Genomic DNA, 25,704 nt, shown 5'->3' on the forward strand with positions numbered 1-25,704 from the left:
TTTCATTTAGTTTTATACCTAAATATCAAAAATAATCGAAATATCTAAAATATTTTGTTATGTAAGTCAAAATTTAACTAAATTTATTTAAGTTTAATTATATTTTTTCGGGAACCCGGTAGTTCGGGTACTAATCGGATTCTAAAATTTGTAACCCAAACCGACCCGAACCCGATAGTACCTAAACCGAACTGAACCCATATATCTAAAAAGACCCATTGAGTTCTATTTTTCTAAACCCGTTTATCGAAACTCGAATGGGTAATACCCGAACCTGAACGGGTTATCCGAATGCGCAGCCCTAATTCAATCATTATCTCCTCAAAAAGATTAAATACATCACTGATTTTAAATATAACTAAGATCATCACCTTTTAATGAAATGCGATGGTGGAATCACGTCAATTAACATGCTGTCCAACTACTGCAGGATATTTATATAAATTTTTAATATTATTTTCATTCTTTTCAATACTAAACTTTGTCGTAGATGACAAAGATGATATGATTAAGATAAGCATCAAGACGGAGAAAAAAAAGAGGGACACTTTACAGGTCATGGTAATAAAACAATCAAGTAATAGAAAACTCAGACTACGTGAATCATCAAATCGCCAATCATATGACTTTTATAATAACATTTTTCAATTTTGTAAGAACTAATCTACACCAAACTTTATTAAATAGTATAATCTGTTTGTTTTGCACAAAAAAAAAAAGTATAATCTGTTTGTAATCTACATCTAATCTACATATTAATCATATTCTTTCTTTCTTTTTCTTTTTGGACAATTTTTTTTTTCTTTTTTCTTAAACACATACTTTCATTTATAAGCCAAGAGGGTTGGAACCTTTTACAACAAGGTGCCTCCTAAATGAGATACACCTACTAACAACAAAAGATTGCAACACATTACAACATAGCTTAATGAACCAAACCAAACCAAGTTACAAGGAAGAGGAATCTGAAGGAAAGCTTATTCATATTAATATCAAGACGGAAAATAAAAAAGAATGGTAATAAAACAATTTAAGTTATTGAAAACTTGCACTACATGATCATCAATCAAATCACTAATCATATCACTTTTATAATTACATTATTCATATTTTTGTAAAAAAGTAGGATGTCCATTCATAGGTTTGAAGTTTGAACCCACACGCCTAAGGATCCATCCTCATATTACATAACAATTTCAGTTAAGAGAACTTTTTGTTAAGTAGCCCAAATTGTTAGCATATAATATGTGGCCTAAAGCATGTGGTGCCTTGTAGGCTGGTCGGGCCTGCCCTTATACCTGGACAAACACTTGCGTCCTATTTGTATAATTTCTTATATCTTTTCAGTTCAATTTTGCCATCATTTGTAGAAAATGTACTAGCTATACAAACTAAGAAAACAAGCTACACATAGTACGTAACAGATAAAATCATGAATCATGGATCTTGAGAAATAAATCTTGCCAGTTCAATATCTTATAACTCAATGACATAACCTAACAACTATATAATATGTGCCTAGTGTGATAACTGTAAAAATATATGTGTGCTAGATCTATCGATTTGTATGATGAGGGTCTGTAACGAGTTTGCAAGTGCATAAAGTAATATAAAATGATAGAGAGAGAGTTGTTAACGAGGTTCGGTTAACAACTTACATTCTCGGGATCTAATCCAGAAATCATCCACTAGAAAAGGCTGTAACCTACAATTGCTATATGGTATCTACCACTCTTTTCTAGAATTACAATGAAAGCGTGGTAGATGCCATATAGCAATTGTAGGTTGGGGCCTTTTCTAGTGGATGATTTCTGGACTAGGTCCCAGGGATGTAGGTTGTTAACCAAACCTCGTTAACAACTCTCTCTCTATAGCTTCACAACAAAACCATCAAAAAATCTCTCTATCTTTTTGATGGGGCAACGTCACACATGTGTGTCTTTCTCGATAAACCCTAGACGCGTAACCTCTTTCGATCACGAGTGCGTTTTATTTATATGCTCCTCAAGAGCAAGAGCCCTAACCTCCTCAAGTTTGGGCTTCTCTCTGAAACAAGGCCTACATGGCTTCTCTAATGATCTCAAAGCCCACGTGACACTTTTGTTCCTTACTAGACATCTCTTATAAGACACCAATGCCACATCATCTCTTCAAGATTGTGACTTAATATTTCTCTTCAGTTCATGTATGTTTCTCTCTTCATCCACTCTTTAGTACTAGCTCTTGTGTCATACAGACAATTCTAACACCCAGTAACAACTACACTCTCAATAAAATATATATACTTCGTGTTGTTCATATATATCTCTGTAAAATTGAGACTCAAGGCGGTTTTGTTGGTAGTAATCTTTTGTTTCCAGATGCATCACATGAAGATGATACAAAATAATCACTAAAATCAAAACTCTGCACTTCTTGTATCAACTTAGGTTATAAAAAGTATGTAATCACTCACTTATAACATACACAATGGCTTTTGTTCTTCTTGTTTGTTGCCTGTTGCCCGGAAACGTTGAAGTATTGTAACACCCGCGAACCAAAAATTGGATTTTTGGTAGGGGTGTCGATCAACACAACTTGTGGTGTCGATCGACACCGTATGAGGATGGGTTAATCGGTTCGATTTTAATCATCCAGTTTGAGTGGTTGGTTTAGGAGAGCCCTAGAATCGAGTATTAAAAGGAAAACTCAACGTCTTCCACTTCTTTTAGCCGCTTTTTCACATCTCAGAAAGAAAGAAGAGATAACAAAGTCTCTGTGAGAGTTCTTGAGGTTTCCGTGGGTTCTTTGTCTCTGTGGGGTGAGTTTCTTTCTAGAGAGTGTGGATCCAAGGCTAGGAACGTGATGAGAAGGTTGTTGTGGTGCTAGTTTCGTCGTTTGGGTATAGATCTCATTGTTTTAGCAAACGTGAGTGCATGACCATGGCTTATCTAAGCTGAGATCTCTGATTCTGTGATTGGTGTGATGTGTTGTTGTTTTCTTGTGAGTTCTGTGTGTTTTTCATGACTCCTGAGGCTTAGATTTGTTCCTGGGATTATGTGGGATGGATAGGAGAAGCTTGGAGTAGAGATTTGGAGATTTTGTTTGAAGGAAATCGATGTTCAGCATTAGTGTCGGTCGACACCATGAGGGTGTTGGTCGACACCAATGCGACGACGACACGAGGACTTTGGCGAGTGTCGGTCGACACCATGTGGATGAGTCGGTTGACACTGTTAGGGTTTCGGGGATGTCGAGCATGGTGTCGGTCGACACCAGTTATGGTGTCGGTCGACACCAGTTATGGTGTCAGTCGACACCAGATGGTCAGTATCGATCAACACCCCTTGGTGTCGGTCGACACCTTTCTTCAACAGTTGTTTATGTCGCGGTTGCTTTGTGTATTGCATGGTTTGTCTTATTGTTTGTTGATTGTGGCATAAGAGATATTATTGCTTGTGTGTATAGCCAAGTAGATGGAAGAATTGCCTCACTAAGTATTCTGGTAATACTTACGCCTCTCTTTTGTATTGTGGCGTAGGTAAAGGCAAAATTTGATCGTGAAATCAAGGCTATGAAGAGGAGGATGTTCTAGAGGCTAGTTGTTTGCTCTGTGTCTTTGATAGGATGCTAGAGTGAAACTTAGATGTCTAGAACGATTGTAGGGTTGCTAGTTCTTGACTTTGTTATGTTTGGATTGTTACTAGATTTGGTTCATGTTATTCATTATTTGTTATTGATTTATTGGATTGATTTCTTTGTTATCCATTGTTGTTATTGTTTAAGTTTAGGTTGCTAGTGAGTATTATTAGATCAATAGATTTTAGGATATAAAAAAAATAGGAAAAAAAAAACGGTTGGATTGTTTCAAGTATTAAGATTTATGTTGTGCCAAAAACAAGTTTTGAAATATGACAAAAAGCAATGCTAATAATGGTATATGAAATCGGGGGAAGAACATGATTCTACATCCGATAAATTATATTGTCCATCATGTTTGACGTAACAAATATGAAATGGAGTAGAACAGAGAAAAAAGCGAGGTTAAAGCATTAATTATACCAACTAGATAGATTGGTCTGAAAGTGCAACAGAGCTCTGAAGATGGCAGGTAGCTGAGAAGTGTCTCAGAGGACTGATATACTGACGTGGCATGGCGTGCTGACGTGGAGAAATATTGTGGGTACGATGACAAGATGCGTGAGAAGGAAGGAAGAAGAGATCAAGATATACTCGAAGATATTGAGAGTATATTTGATAAGAAGAGATAAGGGAAGATATTTTCTTAGGGATAAGGAATATTTCTTTTTAGTTAGGATTCACAAAGATCTAAGTTAGAGATAGTTTGTGGGGTTATAAAAAGACGAAGGCTAGCCGCAAAAAGAGTTAGCACTCGTGGGATAAAGTTTGTGAGTTTTGTAAACCTTCAAGCAAGTACAAAAAGCTTTGAAGGTGAGTGTGTGTGGTATACTCTTTTAGATCTACACAGGGTGTTGTGTTAGATAGATAGGAGAGTGAGCTTTTGTTTCAAGTCTTGTAAGAAACGAAGGTTTTTATAATTTTGATTAAAAGTGTTTGCTTGGCGCGTTCCAAGTGTGATTTTTGTGTGTTTATGTTCTCTATACCATAACAATTGGTATCAGAACGGACACCTGATAAAAAGTCTGATATCTTTTTCGACAGGTGAGATCTTGCGACTAGGGTATGAAGAAATCACTGGAGGTTGTTACGTTACAAGGGCCATTGAAACTGGATCCGGAATGCTTCGGTTACTGGAAAGTCTCGATCCAGCAGGTCATCTCGAGCATTGACATGGAAGCTTGGTTTGCAGTGGAGGACGGCTGGTCTCATCCAACTGAGATGAATGAAGATGGTGAATTGGTGCAAAAACACAGAAAGAAGTGGACAACTGAAGAAAAGGCTGAGGCCAAACACAATTCCCAGGCGTTGTCGGTCATCTTCAAATCTCTGCCGAGAGATATCTTCAGCCAAGTTCAAGGTTGTGTGTCAGCTAAAGTGGTGTGGGACATTCTGGTCGTCACTTTTGAAGGAACTTGTATAGTTAGGCGCACAAGGTTGGACAATCTTGCGTCTGACTTTGAGAATCTGCAAATGACTGAAACCAAATATGTGGCGGATTATAGTAGCCGGTTGATTTGTATTGCTCAAGAGTCTGTTGTTTTGGGTAAACGATACAAGGACAAGAAGCTGGTCAAGAAATTCCTTAGAAGTTTACCTGAAAATTTTCAACCGCACAGGTCTGCAATTGATGTGTCTCTGAATTCTGATGAAGGAAGAAAGAGAAAATGAAGGATATGGGCATTACAAGGCTGAGTGTACAAACAACAAACGAAAGCACTCCCTGCAATGCTATGGATGCAAGGGTTTTGGTCATACCAAGACTGATTGCCCCTCCCAAGGAAATAATTAGAAGTCCTACATCACATGGAGTGAGAGTGATTCGGATGAAGAAGATAACAAAGGTGAAATTATGAACAACTTTGTGGCTCTGCTGGGAGTCATCGAGGAAGATGAAGGAGATGAAGAAGCTCTGTTGTTGAAAGAATACATTGATGAGAAAATTGAGTCGGACTCAGATGGGGAGGAGGCTGACTTGTCGATGGAAGATCAGATAGGGCTTCTTATTCAGACTATTGTGCAAAAGACTCAAGATAACAGTGAGCTGTCTGCCGAGAGAGATACGCTTCAGATGAACATTGCAATGCTGTCTAAGTAACTGAGTGAAGAAAAAGCAAAGTCACTATGTCTTGAGAAGCAATTGGAAGAACAACTGAAGAATATTAGGATGTTGAGTAAAGGAACTAAAGATCTGGACATCTTGCTCAGTACTGGACAATCAAGCACTGCAAAGTGGGGTCTGGGCTATAAGGTAATCAGCTCTGATAAGTCCACACATTTTGTTAAAGGACAGAACTATGAGCCAAAACTCAAAGCACAACCTGTTGCATCAAACGGACAACATAATCATTTCCCTAAGGTAAACCTGCATCCCAGGGGAATGATTATACAGCGTGAGATGCCGGGGAGACAGCCTTATGCTTCACAGAGCTATCACCCGTCTGCTCAGCGACCTGTTGGTCTCAGCAGGAGAAGAGGATGCTGGTATTGTGGCCATCTAAATCACTACAAGGCCCAATGCTTCAAGTTCCAGAATCGTCTGACAAATCTAGTGAAGAATGGTAGCTTCTACCCAACTGTTAGAAGAGTCAGTCAAGGGTATGTCAGAAAAGATGATCTCTACTGTCATGTTGTATACACAGCAGATAGAACTGTGGTTGATCAGGCCAAGTGGTATTTTGACAGCGGATGCTCCAGATATATGACAAGTGCTCTCGACAATTTGTCTCATATAGAAGATGTTGCTGGTGGAAGAGTCACATTCGGAGATGGAGGAAAGGGCACAATCCGAGGGAAGGGTGCAACTAGTGGTGACACTCAACCCCATCTGAACGATGTGTTCCTGGTAGATGGATTGAAGGCCAATCTGATCAGTGTCAGCCAATTGTGTGATGAAGGGTTAGATGTTACTTACACCAAGAAGGATTGCAAAGCCGTTGATCAATAAGGGTCTGTCAAACTCAGAAGTAGACGATCTGGGAATAATTGTTATATGTGGAAATCAGAAATGCAATGTTTTAATGCCACTACAGAGTTAGACACAGAGCTCTGGCATCAGAAACTTGGCCATTTGAATGTTCGCACAACGTTGAAATTGGCAAACCAAGAAATTGTACGTGGAATGCCAAAGCTGAAGAGTGACCCACACTTTGTATGTGGTCCATGCAACAAGGAAAAGCATATCAAAGCATCTCATGGGTCTCTGACAGACATTCGCACAAGTCATGCTTTACAGTTGGTTCACATGGATCTGATGGAGCCTATACAAGTTTAGAGTATCTCTGGTCGACGATTCATCTTTGTGATGGTGGATGAGTACACTCGCTATACCTGGGTAAGGTTTCTTCGTGATAAATCTGATACTCTTGAGTGTTTTCATATTCGTGCCTTGCAGATTAAAAGTGAGAAGTGCTCTATCGAAACCATTCAAAACGATCATGGTGGTGAGTTTCAAAACGACAAGTTTAAGCAATTATGTGGGCATCAAGGCATTACTCATCAGTACTCTGCATCAAGAACGCCATAATAGAATGGTGTTGTTGAACGTAAGAACAGAACGCTGCTGCTACATGGAAATCAGGTGCCTCATCGGTTCTGGGATGAAGTTGTGAACACAGCCTGTTACATCATCAATCGTGTGCATGTTCGCCCAGGGACCAGCAAGACTCCCTATGAGGTTTGGAAAGGGAAGTCTCCAACTGTGCACTATTTCCATGTGTTTGGATGCCTTTTTTATATTCTGAATGATAAGGAGCAGTTGGGTAAGTTTGACTCTAAAAGTGATGAAGGTATCTTTCTAGATTATTCTGGACATAACACTACCTTTTGTGTCTACAACAAACGTTTGAGATCTGTTCAGGAGACTGTCAATGTAGTGTTTAACGACACCTCATTCATACGAGTGCCACTGGTGCCTATTGTCTCCGACACGGACCTGGTAACTAATGCTGAGAAGTCTGTGCCAGAAGCTGTCAGTCCTGTTGTCTCTGACAGGCCTGTATCACCACTTGGTTCAGATCCTGAGACTTCCCAGGTTCATAGGAATCACTCCTCTACGGATGTTATAGTTGCGATTCAGGGGGGTAGAGTTACCAGAGGGAAGCAGATTGATTTTGCTCAGTTGGCTGGGAAGAAACAAAAGGCTGTCGTTCCGGAGTCTGTCTCTCAGGATTCTGATGTAGTGCAATTTGCATGTTTTGTTTCTTCTATTGAGCCCAAGAATCACAAGAAGGCGCTTCGGGATGAGTTCTGGGTCGCTGCTATGCAAGATGAGTTGGAACAATTTGAACAAAGTGATGTTTGGGAGCTCACTCAGCGTCCTGCTGATGACAACATCGTTGGAACAAAGTGGATATTCAAGAATAAGAGTGATGCTAGTGGCTGCATTGTAAGGAACAAAGCAAGGTTGGTAGCTCAAGGTTATTCTCAAATTGAGGGAATTGATTTTGATGAAACTTTTGCTCCGGTGGCAAGATTAGAGTCAATCAGGTTTATGCTCGGTATGGCATGTGCTCTGAAGTTCACTTTGCATCAGATGGATGTTAAAAGTGCCTTCCTAAATGGAATATTGCAAGAGGAGGTTTATGTTGAGCAACCAAAGGGTTTTGAGAACTCGCAGCATCCTGAGCATGTTTATCGATTGAAGAAAACCTTGTATGGTCTAAAGCAGGCACCACGAGCATGGTATGAGAGATTGACTACGTTTCTGATGGATCAAGGATATAATCGAGGGAGTGTTGACAAAACGTTGTTTGTTCACAACAGCAACAATGATCTGATGTTCGTACAAATCTATGTGGATGACATTGTCTTTGGTTCCACTTGTCAGCCTCTCGTAAAACAGTTTGTGGAAAGCATGTCTCAAGAGTTTGAGATGAGTAGGGTAGGAGAGCTAAGGTACTTTTTGGGATTGCAAGTTGAACAATCAGCTGATGGGATCTTTGTATCTCAAAGTACTTATGCTAGGGAGCTTGTACAACGTTTTGGCTTGGATAAGAGTAAAGAAGCAAAGATTCCAATAAGCGCAAATGACAAACTCTCCAAGGACGAAGAAGGGGAGGATGTAGATGAGAGACTATACAGAGGAATGATTGGAAGTCTATTGTATTTGACTGCCAGTCGGCCTGATATATGTCTGTCAGTAGGGATCTGTGCACGCTATCAAGCCAAGCCCAAGATGTCGCATTTGCTGGCTGTAAAGAAGATCATCAAGTACATCAGAGGGACATTGGACTTTTGGTATCTACTATACCATGGATACCAACACCTGTCTGAGTGGATATTGTGATGCTGATTGGACAGGTTCTGTGGATGATCGTCGCAGCACAAGTGGATGTTGCTTCTTCATAGGCAACAATCTGATATCATGGCACAGCAAGAAACAAAACAGTATCTCTCTATCAACTTCTGAAGTTGAGTACATTGCGCTAGAAAGCTGTTGCACACAACTCCTTTAGATGCGACAAATGGCCTCTGATTAAGGTATGCTTGATACTCTTTTAATTCATTATGATAATTTGAGTGCAATAAATATTTCAAAGAATCCTGTTCAGCATTCACGAACCAAACATATAGATATTAGACACCACTTTGTTCGTGAACTAGTGGAGGCAAAACTGATCGAGATTGACCATGTGAGCACTGATTTGCCGTTAGCTGATTTGTTTACCAAGCCTCTAGACTTCAACAGATTTGTAAATCTGAGGAAGTCCATTGGTGTTTGTGAGTTCTAACTTGTTTTACCTAAGATGTGTTGATCAGAGACAGGAACATGTGCTAGGACAGATCATGGAAATCCTAGAATATATAGAAGACCAGCACTCTGAAAGCAACCGTGGGAAATAGCTGCCTGTCATGCCGGTCTATCCATCCTGTCAAATGTTGTCATGTTTAAGGAGGTCAAAGAGCTGTGAAGAGACACATACATACATCCTCAAGAGGAAAACTCTGATTTGGTGACGAATCTCTCATGATGTCACTGTTATACATGTCGGTGAAACAGCTAACAGAAGGCTGAGACATATATATATATATATATATATATATACATATATATATGTGTGTGTGCTCTTCAAATAGAGAATCTCCAGCTACCTTAACATGTTGGGTTAGATTGCAGACTAAAGGCATGGCAGTGTGAAAGACTAATCATTTGCATCAAGTCTCTGATTTTCAACAATTCAAGAGGTTGTGATAGCTCCTGGAAAATTTTCTGAACAAGTGGTTGACACAACAAAGGTATGGTTAGTACTACGTTCTGTATTTCGGTTTTGTTTTAATTTTTTTTTTTAAAAAAGGAAACAAAAAAAAAATTCTTGATTTTGTTCACATGTGTTATTTCTCGATCTGGGTGCCTTCATGATCATCGTTAGTGGATGTGTGTATCTGATGATTTGAGTCATGAACAAATACAGTTTTCCTTACAGGAGTGGAGAATCTAATTTATTAGGATCCTGTGATTAATGCACTTGAGATTAAAAAAGGGAAAAGTATTCGATGTACCATAACAGATTCATTGAGTGTTTTCAGGGTTGAGTTGGTTGATGGGTCGAGGCTTAACAGCCCAATAAGTTTCATGAGGGTGTATAAAAGGAGCAGGTAGGGTTCTGAGTTTCTCTCATCTTTGCGATTTCAGATCTTTGTCGATTAAACTCTAATTTTTTTTTTGTCTCCTCTGATTTTGCTCTCTAACTCGTGATCACCATGAACGGTTTCCACTATGATTCTAGCTCAGATGAGGAGCTTCACACCCCTCCGTCAGCCCTACCTCCGTAGTCTCCCTATGTTCCGATTGATCCTACAACGACGATGGTCATCTACGAACCCCGCGATGAATCAACTACAGCACCTCCGGTGCCTGAGAATCCTTCTCCCAGGCTGATCTCTGTAGAAGCAGATCACGACACATGCGACTCTTCGTCTTCTCTACCAAGAAGGACAAGATCTCGCTTTCCGGTGATTGATCTGACCGGTGATGTTCCTGTACCTACTCTGTCGAATTAGGGAATCTCATCCCGGCTGCGTAAGCGACAAACATCTGCTGAGCCTGATAACAGGGAGTCCAAACGTCCTCACACTGTGAAAGAGAAGGCTGCGGCAACCTCTCGAGGAGCGAGTTCAAGGGATTTTGATCCCAAGCGATTCGAGTCGTTTGAGGCCTCATGCAGGTATGGTTTCTTCGCTTCAAGGAACCTTGCTCCAGAGGTCTGTTTCTCTCTAGGGGTTGATGATCAAACTAGGGAGTTGATTGTTAGGGCTGGGTTGCTGAAAACTGTCACGCAAGTGTTAACCTTTGATTCAGAGGTTGTCTATGAATTCTGGGCCAATCTTCCCACGGTTAAGGTCGAGGGGGAGTCGGTTGATGTTCTTGTTTGGGATTGTGTGTATGAGTTCTCGCCTAGACGTATCAATGCTCTGTTTGGTTCCAATTCGTTGATGTTCGTGAGCAGAGACAGCAGACGGCTGCCATTTTGGAGGAGGATCTAGCACTGTTCCTGTCAGATGGAAAAGTCAAATCCTGCAAGCAGTTGGTGGCTACAACCATTAAGAATCCAGTCATCAAGGATCTGCATAAAATTTGCTGCAGCAACTGGTCTTCCACGGTCAACACCGGTTATATCTCCACGAACAGAGCGATGGTGATCTACATGATCATGCATCAGATTCCTTTTGACTTTGGGAGGATGGTCTATGATCAGATCATACAGTTGGGATTGCAAGCTCAGTCAGGATTTCGTCTACCGTTTCCCAGTCTCTCCTATCAGCTCTTGGAAGCTCAGCGACCTGTTCCATGTCTTAAGCCGGAAGGCACGAAGAAGACCAAGGGCAAGAAGACTGCTTCACGTCCTACGAAGTCTCATCTTAGAGCTGGAGCATCTGCAGAGCGCAAAGCCATCCGGTTGGCCATTCAAATTCTGCAAGATGCCTTGGACGATGGTAAGTTGTCACATCTCTGAATATACTTTCTTTTGTCTATTGATATTTTTGACTAATCTGTGCCAAACAAGCAGGGAGAGATGAGTCTGATTCAGATGCTTGAGGGGGAGTTTGAGCTGTGGGGGAGCTGTTATGTTTTGTTGTTCTGCTCCCGGCTGTTTTTGTTTTTCAGACTTGTGTTTTTGTTTTCTGTTTTTTTTTAGACTTGTTCTGTTTTTTCTGATACTTTTGACTGGTCGTAATGCTTACTCGTTGATCGTTTAACCTTCTGGTGCTTTTGAGAGCTGAGATGCATTGTTGGTACAGTTGTATCTGTTTGTTGGATTGTTGCTGGTTGTTTATGTTTTGACAGGTTAAATGTGATGGATGCTTATTTGTCAAGTTCAGTCAAAAAGGGGGAGATTGAAAGTGCAACAAAGCTCTGAAGATGGCAGGTAGCTGAGAAGTGTCACGAGGACTGATATGCTGACGTGGCATGGCGTGCTGTTGTGGAGAAATATTGTGGGTACGATGACAAGATGCGTGAGAAGGAAGGAAGAAGAGATAAGGATATACTCGAAGATATTGAGAGTATATTTGATAAGAAGAGATAAGGGAATATATTTTCTTAGGGATAAGGAATATTTCCTTTTAGTTAGGATTCACAAAGATCTAGGTTAGAGATCGTTTGTGGGGTTATAAAATGACGAGGGCTAGCCGCAAAAAAAGTTAGCACTCGTGGGATAAAGTTTGTGAGTTTTGCAAACCTTCAAGCAAATACAGAAAGCTTTGAAGGTGAGTGTGTGTGGTATACTCTTTTAGATATACACAGGGTGTTGTGTTAGATAAATAGGAGAATGAGCTTTGGTTTCAAGTTTTGTAAGAAACGAGGATTTTTATAAGATTGATTAAAAGCGTTTGTTTGGCGCATTCCAAATGTGATTTTTGTGTGTTTGTGTTCTCTATACCATAACATGGTCTCTCTCCCTCTCTTTTTACATAGGGTTAAGAAAAAAATCGTTATGGAATGAGAAAGCATTATTTGTGTGAGAGCTATGTTGCATGACCACATGATCTCGTGTCTACATTTTATGGGGTTTAAGGTGAGCTTTTTGATGATAAAATGGAGGTCTACAATGGTGAGAATGACTTTGCACGACCAATATAGTTAACAGGAAGTCATATATAGGCTGCTTAAGTAACTAGTAACTTCAAATTTACTTGTTCTTGGTCCAGTGGAATTCTCTAAAAGAGAACAAGCTACCCTGTCACCCTGATATGAATGTGTTGGATCGAGTTCACTTGGAGGAGGAGGGGTATTTCGAAAGAAAGTTGTCTAAATGTTGAGTTTGGGCCCGCGAAGATTATGAGGCCAATCATGAACCGAACTTTGCGGTTATCAAACACACCCAAAAAAAAAAAAACTGTGTATTTGTTACAAAATAATGATTGAAGTTTGTGTTGTAAACCTCGTATAGAAACCAAAATCAAAGCTGAAAATAATCAATTAAAGATATATAATTACAATTTGAGACAAACCTTATATTACTTCGTTTTTATTTACAAAATGTATGAATGTGGTACTGTATAAGAATGGATTTCTTAGCAATAACCAATCTTACACCAAGCAAAAGACCTCAACATGCATCTAAGCTATTTTCATGGAATAGCCAATGTGATAATGCAAAAAAAATAGCTCATATCATGAACAAATTTACTTGAAGGTACGTAATAAAATTGGAAACAAAAGGTTGTTGTGCTAGCCGAAAGAAACACACGTATCACCATTTCTAGCTTTGGAGTTAATTACATTTATTGATACCATTACATTGAAAAATTAGCGATAAGAAAAGATCGAAAAATTCGATTATCAAACTTGTTTAATGTAAAATTGAAACAAGCTCAACTGATTTATTTTAGAGATCATCTGATTCATTAACCGCTAGTTTTAGGGGATAAAATGAACGGGTGTTGAGGGAATAATGAACAAGTGACTGTAAAATATATACTGACCTGAATTAATCTTCATATCTTATACTATTGCCATGTCTCGCTGCTCAACTATATAAGAATAACAACAAGATAGGAACAATATTGCAACTAGGAAAACAGAGCGCAACGGACTTGTATAATATAATGATAAGGTTTTAGTTTTTTTCTTTTCTTATTATTTTTTTTTTGTTTTTGAATAAACATAGAGAAATTCCTTTAAATACCACTAAAAAGTTTTTTTTTTCCAAAAATATCACATTTTAGTTTTTTTTTCTAAAAATATCACAAAAGTATTTTTTCCAAAATTACCACAAACACAAAAAATTGATTTTTAATGATGTAGAATTTTTTTTTTATGTTTGGGTTGACACATTTAGTTTTAGGGTATAGTTTTTAGAGATAGAGTTTAGTATTTAAAATTTAGGAATTAATTTTTATTATTAGAATTTTAGTTCAATTATGTGGTATTTTTGGAAAAAATTACATTTTAGTGGTATTTTTGGGAAAAAACTAATTTATGGTATTTTTGAAATAAAAACATATTTTAGTGGTATTTATGACTATTGCCCATAAACATATATAATTAAGGTATTTTCTACAGTGTCTAATAAGATTAATCTTCTTCACTGAATCTGAAAATCGTATATTATAATCGATGCTCGCCGTATAAAGAAGTTTTTTTGGTCATCAAACAAGGTCGTTTGGTCAATCAGTTTAGAAAAATGGGATTAGAAAATGTTTGGTAATAAGCAATTACATGGAGCGTTGAATTACTCGTGGCGAAGACTTATAGTTAACCAATAGCCTAGATTTTGAGTGATGCTTTGACATCTCAAATCTATTACGACTCTTTCATATTAAAAATTCAAATAGGCAGAAGATTAGAGACTAAATTTGGAAACAAAAACAATAAACTAAACAAAACAAAACAATGCATTTTTCAGCATTTCTCCCTAAGAAAAGGCTTTTACACGCAAAGTGGGTGGGGGAAGAGGTGAATTTGGTGATAGATAAATCAATAAAGAACATTAAAGTACAAGAAAATCAGATCGGCGTAAAAAAGTAATACAAATTTGGAACTTTAGTTCACGTTAATGTCGGTCGATTGGTTTAAAAGTTTATGATAAGTAACTACTTAGTGTATATATATATACATGCAAAGAGGACGTGACATATGTCAAAAATATCGGGTTCTCTAAGTTTTCTCACGTAAAAGGAACTGTATTTTTTTTTTTTTTTGACAATATAAAAGGAATTGTATTTTTTTCATTGGCTTTTGCAAATTTTAAGATACAGTTTACGTTACGATCGAGTTTAAACATTTTTTATTATTATTAAACTGAAGACTTAAACACAATATTGTAACTTTTTTTTTTTGAAATTAGCTATATAGTAACTTACGTCTATCTTTCGCTTTTTTTTTTTTCTGTCAAAAAACTTTTCATTGTCTCGTCCAAATATTCGTCCCACCTGTAAACTATCACAAGTTTTTTTTTTAAATTTATTTACCTATATTCCACTACACGAAAACACGGCGTTTGGGACTACTTTTTGTGACTGAATTTATAGTCGCAAACTTTTGTGACTACTTTGTGACACTTTTGCCACGGACTAACGATGACGAATACAATGGACGTAAAACAGTCGCAAATTTACGGCGATTAACTGTAGTCGCTAACTCGTTGCTATTATGCGACTACTTTGGGACATTTTATCGAGAAAAAATAGAGCGTCGCAAAATAATCGCAATTTATGACAAACTATAAACTGAAGATTAAGTCAGTAAAGTTAGTCGCAAAGCTGTCTTTAAATCACGACGTATTTGCCACTTTTGTTTTGCTTTTAATTTTATTGTCACAAATCAGTCGGTGACTATGTCGGTAAAAAACGTGGTAAATGTGGTAGTGTGGATTTGTACTGAACTTTTGTGACCCTTTTTTGAGTCTCTATTACGTGGTAAAACAGTGACAAATGCGTCGTTATTTGCGACACATCCGTTCGTTGTTGCAAAAGAGTCGCAAAGCAGTCACTTATTGATGTCGGCAAAAAACGTGATAAATGTTTCAGTTTGCGTTTGTATTGAGCTGTTTCGAGCTTTAATTTGTCTCAATTATGTAGTTTTTAGTTACAAAGGAGTCCTTATTTGCGACTGTTTTTACTGGAGTCGCAAAGTAGTCGCAAAATTTATACTATATATAACGCATCACTCTCACCATTCCATTCATATCACTCTCATTCATTTCTAAGTAGAGAGACGGAATAAAAAAAAAGTAGTGAAAAAAAGATTTTTTTTTTTTTTTTAGAAGAGAAGAAAAAAAAAGAGAGAAAGAAGATTTGTTTTTTTAGAAGAAAAGAAAAAAAAAAGCTATGTGGAATTCATCTCGAGAGTGGATGTATAATCGGATCGATGGAAGAACAAATAATATCTCTAAAGAATTTTTGGCGGGAGTTGAGCAGTTCATGAATTTCGCAAACAGCCAGCCTATGGCACAAAACAATGGAGGTAGGTTTTACTGTCCTTGCGTAAAATGTCAGAACGATGTTATTTTGCATGGTACGACAATATCTAATCATTTGCATAGTAAAGGATTTATGCCAAATTATTATGTATGGTCTGAACATGGTGAAGATTATGACGTGCTAGGGGTAGGAACTAGTAGTCATTATCCTAATACAAATTATACTAGTACTAGTAGTCAGCATGGTAGTCAACCTGGTAGTCAGCCAATAGGATTTGAGGGAAATGTATATGCTGAGATGGTGAATGATGCATTTCATGGTACCACGCCTTTTAATGAGTATCATGAGTATGAAAGTGGATATGATCATGGATATGATCATATCCATGAAGAACCCATTGAAGAGGCGAAACGGTTCTATGACATGTTAGATGCTGCAAATAGTCCACTTTATGATGGATGTCATGAAGGTCATTCGCAACTATCATTGGCGTCTAGGTTCATAAACATCAAGGTTGATAATAATTTGTCTGAGGCATGCATGGACGATTGGGCTGAATTGTTTACGGAGGTTTTACCAGAGGGTAATCAAGCTACTGGTTCATACTACGAGACAGAGAATTTAGTTCGAAAGATAGGATTGCCATACCATACAATTGATGTATGTATAGAGAATTGTATGATATTTTGGAAAGAAGATGGGAATTTGGAGCATTGCAAGTTCTGTGGGAAGCCAAGGTACAAAAGTAGTGGGGGTAGAACTAGAATACCCTTCAGTCGTATGTGGTATCTACCTATTGCAGATAGATTGAAGAGGATGTACCAATCAGAGAAGACCGCATCATCAATGAGATGGCATGCTGAGCATGATTCAGAAGATGGAGTAATGTGTCATCCATCTGATGCGCCTGAATGGAAGAATTTCCAACATTTACATCCCACATTTGCGCAAAAGCCACGAAACGTTTACCTTGGGTTATGTACAGATGGTTGTAATCCATTTGGGGTCTCCAAAAATCATACTTTGTGGCCTGTGATCTTAACTCCATACAACCTACCTCCGGATATGTGCATGAACAGCGAGTATTTATTTCTTACGATTCTGAACTCCGGACCAAACCACCCACGAGCCAGCCTTGATGTTTTCCTCCAACCATTAATCGATGAGTTAAAGGAGTTATGGTATAATGGGGTTGAGGCTTATAATATCTCACTAAATCAAAATTTCAACATGAAAGTTGTTCTTATGTGGACAATAAGCGATTTTCCAGCATACGGTATGTTGTCGGGATGGACGACACATGGAAGATTAGCATGTCCAATTTGTATGGATGACACTGGTGCTTTTCAATTACCAGCTGGGAGGAAAACATGTTGGTTTGACTGTCATAGGAGATTTCTTCCTACAAGTCATCCGATGCGGAAGAATAAAAAGGACTTTCTGAAGGGAAAAGATTCATTGAATGACGAGCCACCAGCATCTCTGAGTAGTCAAGCTATCTATGAGCGTATAAGGAAAGCCAAAGCACCTAAAACATCTATTTGCGGTGGGAATGGTCACGAAAAGAAAGTTAAAGGCTACGGAAGATGGCATAATTGGCATAAAGAAAGCATATTATGGCAGTTACCGTACTGGGTCGATCTGAATTTAAGGCACAACCTGGATTTGATGCACGTCGAGAAAAATGTCTTTGATAACTTGATGTACACCACTATGAATGTAAAAGATAGATCGAAAGACAACGTGCAGTCAAGATTGGATATTGCAAGATTTTGTTCCCGGCAAGATTTACATCTAGATGCTCAAGGGAGAGCCCCATTCCCTATTTGGAGATTGAAAACCAAAGCGAAAGAGGCTTTATTAAAATGGGTAAAAGAAGATGTTAGATTCCCAGACGGATATGTCGCAGATTTAGCTAGCTGTGCTGACATGAAAAATGGAAAGTTTTCGGGAATGAAGAGTCATGACTGCCATGTGTTTATGGAACGATTGCTTCCGTTCATATTTGCAGAGCTTTTACCGCGTAATGTCCACCTGGCGATTTCAGGTATATAAATTAAACATTTAATTTGGTTTAGTTGTTGATATTATATTTATATGTAACAACATAACATGTTATAACTTTGTAGGGATTGGAGCATTTTTCCGCGACCTATGTAGTAGAACATTGGAGCAATCCCGCCTCGAAATTCTGAAGGATAATATTGTCATGATCTTGTGTAATTTGGAGAAAATCTTCCCTCCTTCATTCTTTGATGTAATGGAGCACCTCCCTATTCACCTACCTTATGAAGCACAACTTGGTGGTCCTGTGCAATATAGGTGGATGTATCCTTTCGAAAGGTTTTTTTAACGTTTAAAAGGGAAAGCGAAGAACAAAAGATATCCAGTTGGCTCAATAGTTCAATCCTACTTGAATGATGAGATATCTTATTTCTCAGAACACTATTTCGCTTCACACATTTCTACAACAAGGAGAAGAAGGTAAAACTTCAAATATGATTATTGAATTTTTCTATCAACTTCTAAAATTGTGAAAAGGTTTTACAAAATAAACTTTAACAGGTTAATTCGGCATGAAGAAGGTGAAGTACCTGTATATCCTATACAAGTACCAGATATATTCACTCAAGTTGGTCGTCCAGGCGGAAAAAGTAGTGAATTTTGGTTAACTGAAAAAGATTATAAATGTGCACACGCATATGTTCTGCGCAATTGTGATTATTTCCAGCAACATGAGAGGTATTTTTGATTTACCAAGTATATTTATAACCATATGTTCTTAGGTAAACTTTAAAATATTTACTTTTTGTTGATAAAATACAGATTGTTGGAGGCGCAAATTCGATATGAATATCCAAAACTATCTGATGAAGATGTTAGGTCGAAAAGAGAAGAAGATTTCCATGAATGGATTAAGCAATATGTATGTTTTACTATCCACCAATTAATTATATCAACATGATAAATATTGTGATCTAAAATTTTGTATATATATTTGGCACAGGTGCGTGGTGGTTTTGAAAGTTTTCCTCCATGGGTCCATGAAATCGTGGACGGTCCTGAAAATAAAGTTAAGTCTTGGCCTATATATTTTACAAGAGGTTATCTGTTTCACACAAAAGCTCACGGTCTCACTAAAAAAACAATGAATTATGAGGTATGTGTCCGAGGACAAACTTATTCCAATTCATCTGGCGAGGACGATTTTTACGGGACCATTGAAAATATCATAGAGCTTACCTATCCAGGATTTTTGAATTTACGGGTCACACTTTTCTATTGTGAATGGTATGACTCTACAATTGACAAAGGCACTCGAATACGCGATGGAGGCATTGTTGACGTGTTGTCATCAAGGAGATACCGACATTATGAACCGTTTATATTAGGTAATGTTCTATTTTAAATATATATTTATAGATATATATATACATCTAATTGAGAACCATTTTTTATGTGTAGGTTCTCAAGCTGATCAAGTTTGTTATCTTTCATATCCTCACACTAAACGACCTCGAAAACTTTGGCTCAACGTTCTGAAAGTTAATCCAAGGCATGCTGTACAAGGGAACTTAAAACAAAAGGAGGTTGTTATATTGCAGCAAACAGTTGATGATGGAATGACAGATTCAATAGAGGAGATCATAGTTGACAGTTTCGAAGATGGTAATCAGCCTAATGAAGAACTTGATTTTGAGATCAACGATGCTGAACAAGAAGACGAATTTCGTGGCAACTACTCGTCGTCGTCTTCGTCTTCAGATGAGGATGAAGATCAAGAAGATGAAAATGAGGAATATGAATAATTTTCATGTTTATTATTTGTGTATTTGTAATTTTATTGAAATCGCAAACACTAGTGTTATTATAATTTTATTGAAATTTCGATGATGTTTTCTCTCTAATTTTATCAATATTTTATAGTCAGAAAAACGTCATAAATTGAGACTATAGTGCGACTGTTATGTTTTGTCTAATATTTTTTTGGTTAAAAAATCTTAACACAAAATTAGACTAATATTTTATTGTCACAAAGACGTCACAAATTGAGACTATATTGTGACTGAACTTATATTTTGCGACTGTTTTGTCACTAAAGTGATTGTGCATCTGTTTCTGTCAGTCGCAATAGAGTCTTAAAGTACAACGGTTTAGCGAGTATCTTACATTAATTTTAGAATTTTACAAATTTGAGTACAAAAAATGTCAACTTATACATTTCTACTTATATGTGACATCTAATATTTACTAAATTTCTATAATCACATAAATAAAACACCAAATTAGACAATTATGTTTATATCCTCCAACACATGTATTAGGGTTACATGTGTTTAATTAAGTTAGAGTAGTGAAGGTTGTATATATTTACAAAAACATATAAAAATTATTATGTTTGATATTTTATCAAAACTAAACTCTTAAATGAGAGTATACATGATCAAAGGGTCATGTCTAATATGTTTTTGGTTATAAAATCTTAACACAAAATTAGACTAATATTTTATTGTCACAAAGACGTCACAAATTGAGACTATATTGTGACTGAACTTATATTTTGCGACTGTTTTGTCACTAAAGTGATTGTGCATCTGTTTCTGTCAGTCGCAATAGAGTCTTAAAGTACAACGGTTTAGCGAGTATCTTACATTAATTTTAGAATTTTACAAATTTGAGTACAAAAAATGTCAACTTATACATTTCTACTTATATGTGACATCTAATATTTACTAAATTTCTATAATCACATAAATAAAACACCAAATTAGACAATTATGTTTATATCCTCCAACACATGTATTAGGGTTACATGTGTTTAATTAAGTTAGAGTAGTGAAGGTTGTATATATTTACAAAAACATATAAAAATTATTATGTTTGATATTTTATCAAAACTAAACTCTTAAATGAGAGTATACATGATCAAAGGGTCATGTCTAATATGTTTTTGGTTATAAAATCTTAACACAAAATTATACTAATATTTTATTGTCACAAAGACGTCACAAATTGAGACTATATTGTGACTGAACTTATATTTTGCGACTGTTTTGTCACTAAAGTGATTGTGCATCTGTTTCTGTCAGTCGCAATAGAGTCTTAAAGTACAACGGTTTAGCGAGTATCTTACATTAATTTTAGAATTTTACAAATTTGAGTACAAAAAATATCAACTTATACATTTCTACTTATATGTGACATCTAATATTTACTAAATTTCTATAATCACATAAATAAAACACCAAATTAGACAATTATGTTTATATCCTCCAACACATGTATTAGAATTACATGTGTTTAATTAAGTTAAAGTAGTGAAGGTTGTATATATTTACAAAAACATATAAAAATTATTATGTTTGATATTTTATCAAAACTAAACTCTTAAATGAGAGTATACATGATCAAAGGGTCATGTCTAATATGTTTTTGGTTATAAAATCTTAACACAAAATTATACTAATATTTTATTGTCACAAAGACGTCACAAATTGAGACTATATTGTGACTGAACTTATATTTTGCGACTGTTTTGTCACTATTTAGATTGTGCATGTCAACAAATTGAGACGTGTAGGTGTCTGGGTTTATAATTTGCGACTGTTCTGCCACTAAGTATAGTTTTTGTTTAATGTTTACGACAGTCACAAAGTAGTCTTAAAGTACCACTACTTTCTTACGGATTAAAATTTCCCCAAATTTTAGTGAAAATTATTAGCGGTAATTATTCCCCCGAGTTTAATTATTCCCCCCCCCCCATCAAATTGAACACTCTTAGTAACACTCTTAGTAAATATCGAAACCCTCATAATTTCCCGAAACCCTCTTTTTTCTTTTCTCTCTGTCTTTTCGTTTTCTAATCTACTGAAATTCCGACTTCTTCTCCGACTTCTTCTCCGACTTCTGTTCCGATGAAATCCGGCGGTGGTGGTCGTGGATCTGGCGGTGGTGGTCGTAGATCTGGCGGTGGTGGTCATGGATCTGGCGGCGTTGCGAGACGAAGTAGAGATGTCGCTTCGTCGTCTCACTCCTCTAACCCTTCCTCTCACAACGAAAATTCTTCACACTCCCAACAATCTCAACCGTCGCTTCCATCTCGGTATACGCAAGCATCATTTCCCCAGTATCCTCGAGAAGCTTCTCCTCAGCCACAACAACCAGGCTTTCAACAACAGCTCCACTCCCAGATGCAGCAGCCACCACCACCGCATGCTCATGTTCCGGTGTATCAACAGGTGGCTCCTCAGAATCCGGGATACAACCAGCCGCTTCACAATGGTGGATATCAACCACCGCTTCACCATCCGGCTTATCCACCGCCGCTTCAGGATCTGGGGTTTCTGCCGCCGAATCCTCAGAATCCGGTGTATCAACCGCTGGCTCCTCCGAATCAAGGATTCCAACCGCCGCCGCCTCCGAATCAGGACGGTCAAGAGCATCCACCACCGGCTCAGAATCAAGACTTCCAACAGCAACTGGATGAGTTGCTTGCACTTCCTGGTCGACACCATCTCCCGATATTGAGTCCGCATCCCATCCCCGACACTCAAAGCATATGGTAAAATATTTTTTTCTTTTATTTTATCATTTGATTATTATTTTGATAAATAAGTAAAATATTTATCATTTGATTATCATTTTATCATTTGGTAAAATATTTTTTTCTTTTATTTTATAATTTGATTATCGCATTGCTCCCATTTGAATAACGCTTTGTGTGTTGTGTTATCGTTTAGATAAAATAAGTAGATTATTGTTTGGTTCAGTTTCTTATTGTTTTCAAAGTTTGGTTCGTTTTCTTAGTTGTTTTCAAAGTTTCTAAATTGTTTTCAAAGTTTGTTGTGTTGTGTTGTATTGTGTTGTGAAGTTTAGTTCAATTTCCATTAGATTATTGTGTTGTGATCCATTCGCTTATGTTTGATGGCTTATATTTTATAACTTAACACTCTCATATTTATGTAACAGGTTTGGACGAGACAAAGGAAAGCTATCTCGTGTTATTTCTGGGATTTTAAGGAGAAAGTTCGATGGTCCATACTTCAGCTGGAAGGTTACGCCATTACACATACGGGAGAGATATTTTAGATCCTTTACGGTAATGAGTTTCTTTTTAGACACAGTTTCTTTTTTTACTAAACTAAGTCAATGAGTTTGTCTTTTGTTTACTTACTTGACACTTACTTTACATTGTTGTACTGTGTAGAGGAAATACAATTGGGATGTTGCGATTACTGAGCTTGTGAGAGAAGGATTTGTGAAGATAGCGAAAAACAGAATGAAAGGAATTGTAAGTCAAGCAAAGACGTATGATGAGCCACCGATTTGGATCAATCCTACACTTTGGAAACAAATGTGGGAGCATTGGGACACACCTGAAGCTAAGGAGAAGAGCTCTAATGCATCCCAAGCCCGTAATTCTGATCGTGACGGTCTTGGAATCCACAAACATCTATCCAGCCAGAAATCTTACTTGCGAATTCAACAAGAGTTGGTAAATGCTCTAAACTAACTCTAATTATTTCATTTAAATATTTCAGTATCCACAATTAACATTTTTCTATCCATTGTAGGAAGAAAAGTTGGGACGTCCTGTCTCGCTTGGAGAGGTGTTTGTCGCAACACATACAAAGGCAGATGGAAGTTTTTATTCAGAAGGCCAAACAAGTTGTGGAGACATATGAGAAGAACATAGAGGAGGTAATGTCTCAAATGGAGTCTGATGTTACAGACCACTCCTCGCCAGATTCTCCTCATGCAACCCTCCTCCCCATTCAAGAAAAAGATGACATTTTCTTAAAGGTAATTTCCAGTACAATTGTCTTTGTTGTGCCTATCATAATTGTCTTATTTTGCTAAGCTAAGTATCTGATTTTGATTGATGCTTAAGAATCCTTGATATTGATATACTTTTGATTGATGCTTGAGAATACTCGATGTTGATTATCTGGGTTTGTGTGATATTTCTATCTGGGTTTGTGTGATATTTCTGTTTGTTATGTTTGTTTTGTGAATGATCATCTCTTCTTTTGTCTTAGTGTACTGTAACGAATGCCAAGGGAACCCCCTTTGGACTTGGAAGTCTCTCGGAGATAATCACCAAAGGGAAAAGAAAGGCTACTTATCCAAGCTCTAGTCCAGATTCGCTGTTAGAGATTCAAGAACAACTCCAGGTTGCTCGTCGTAAGCTCGCTGATCAAGATGAAGAAAATGCTCGACGTGCCAGAGAAGATGCTAGACGTGATGAGGAGCAACGTGACGCTCAAAACCGCATTGCAACCTTGGAGATGCTCGTATCCTACTTGAAGACTAGTGATCCGGGGGTTGCAGAATTCTTGTCTACTCAACCACCAGCCAATGCGCCATTAACCACAGCAGCACCAGCAACCAACATCACTCCAGCCACTGCGACCAATGTCAACCAACCTGCAACAACCACTTCAGGAGCTAGTTCACCATCTACTTCACCTGCGACTGCACCAACCACTTCACCTTTGTCAGTATCATCCTCTCATGCTTAACAAACTAATTCTATCTCTTTTAAGCCTCTATAACTATTTTTTGGATTGTGTAGTAGTGTTTCTAGATCCTTAGCCTAAAACTATTTTCTGTATATGATCGTTGAATGATTTGTATGTTTTTTGTTAAGATCATTCAAATCAGGATTTTAATTTAAATTCAGGTTTTTTTTTTCAAAATTTATTGTATACTGTCCCAAATTACTAGGTATATTTTCACTGATTTGCGACCATTTATAATTTAAATAAACACAAACAAAGTACCAAATTTGTTGTGTATATGTCAAGATTTTGGGACTAAAAAAACTTAGTCTTCAGTCCGTCACAAACAATTCTGACTCCTTTGCGACTATCTTGTGACTAAACAGCGACTATTTTAGGACCAAAATTCAGATTTTTAAAGTTTACTGTGGTATTAAGTCAGTCTTCCAAACGTAGCTAATTTGTGACTACCATGTCGTCTGAAAGAAGTCGTCTATTACGACTGCCAAAGCGAGTCACTATACTGTCGTTAATTACGACGGTATATTCCGGTCTGTCCGTAGTCGCCAATTACGACTGCGCCAGTGAGTCACTATAGAGTCGTTCATTACGACGGTACGTTTCGGTCTGTCCGTAGTCGCTAATTAACGACCATAACCCTTGTCTCCAATGCGTCGCAAATAAGGGACTGGTTTGCGACCAAAACAATTTGCGACCAAATATTTGCGACCAAATATAACAGTCCTTCAATAGTTGCACATACCGACTTAGCGACTGATTTGAGACGATTCCAGTAGTCCCAAACGCCGTGTTTTCGTGTAGTGTTCTTCTTAATCCGAAGAGGGTGGGAACCCTTTTACAACCTGGTGCCTCCTATCACAAGTTCTTTCTGCATGTTTTGTTTTTTAATACACGTATCCACTTTCCAATAATAACTTATGTAATTGTGTTTTTCTATCGTAATAAAATAGTAGTTTCTATTAAAAATAAATCATATTAAACGTGTTTTATCTTGTAGTAGATAAGAAAATCGCGTAGTAATGACATAAATAATCAGATCTGTCTCCCAAGATGTTCACATGTATATATTACTATATTAGCTCTTTTTTGTCAACTAGCATTTTATCTTCAAAATTTGAGATATTTTAATCAGATTAATAACAAAATAGCAAGGTGTAACAGTGTAAGGACTATTTCTTCTTCTTTTTTTCTTCATTTA

General features: G+C 37.4%; 3 protein-coding genes and 1 pseudogene across 3 annotated transcripts; all 4 read left to right on the forward strand.

Moving 5' to 3' along the window:
- The first annotated feature begins 4,683 nt into the window (after nt 1-4,683).
- Nucleotides 4,684-5,289, forward strand: LOC104738257 (uncharacterized). Its single transcript, XM_010458460.1, has one exon. The coding sequence runs from the start codon at nt 4,684-4,686 to the stop codon at nt 5,287-5,289; it is 606 nt and encodes a 201-aa protein (XP_010456762.1).
- Nucleotides 5,290-16,032: 10,743 nt separating this feature from the next.
- On the forward strand, nt 16,033-18,720 carry LOC147929536 (uncharacterized; annotated as a pseudogene).
- Nucleotides 18,721-21,899: 3,179 nt separating this feature from the next.
- On the forward strand, nt 21,900-25,303 carry LOC147929537 (uncharacterized). Its single transcript, XM_087482324.1, has 2 exons — nt 21,900-22,546; nt 22,954-25,303. The coding sequence occupies exons 1-2, from the start codon at nt 21,900-21,902 to the stop codon at nt 23,135-23,137; spliced, it is 831 nt and encodes a 276-aa protein (XP_087338450.1). The 3' UTR covers nt 23,138-25,303.
- Nucleotides 23,073-24,506, forward strand: LOC147929538 (uncharacterized). Its single transcript, XM_087480653.1, has 3 exons — nt 23,073-23,479; nt 23,559-23,787; nt 24,024-24,506. Exons 1-3 carry the CDS (start codon nt 23,295-23,297, stop codon nt 24,504-24,506), a joined length of 897 nt encoding a protein of 298 aa, XP_087336779.1. The 5' UTR covers nt 23,073-23,294.
- Nucleotides 25,304-25,704: the final 401 nt, after the last annotated feature.

The sequence above is a fragment of the Camelina sativa genome, chromosome 13 (assembly GCF_030686135.1).
Source record: "Camelina sativa cultivar CO46 ecotype springtype chromosome 13, ASM3068613v1".
NCBI lineage: Eukaryota > Viridiplantae > Streptophyta > Magnoliopsida > Brassicales > Brassicaceae > Camelina > Camelina sativa.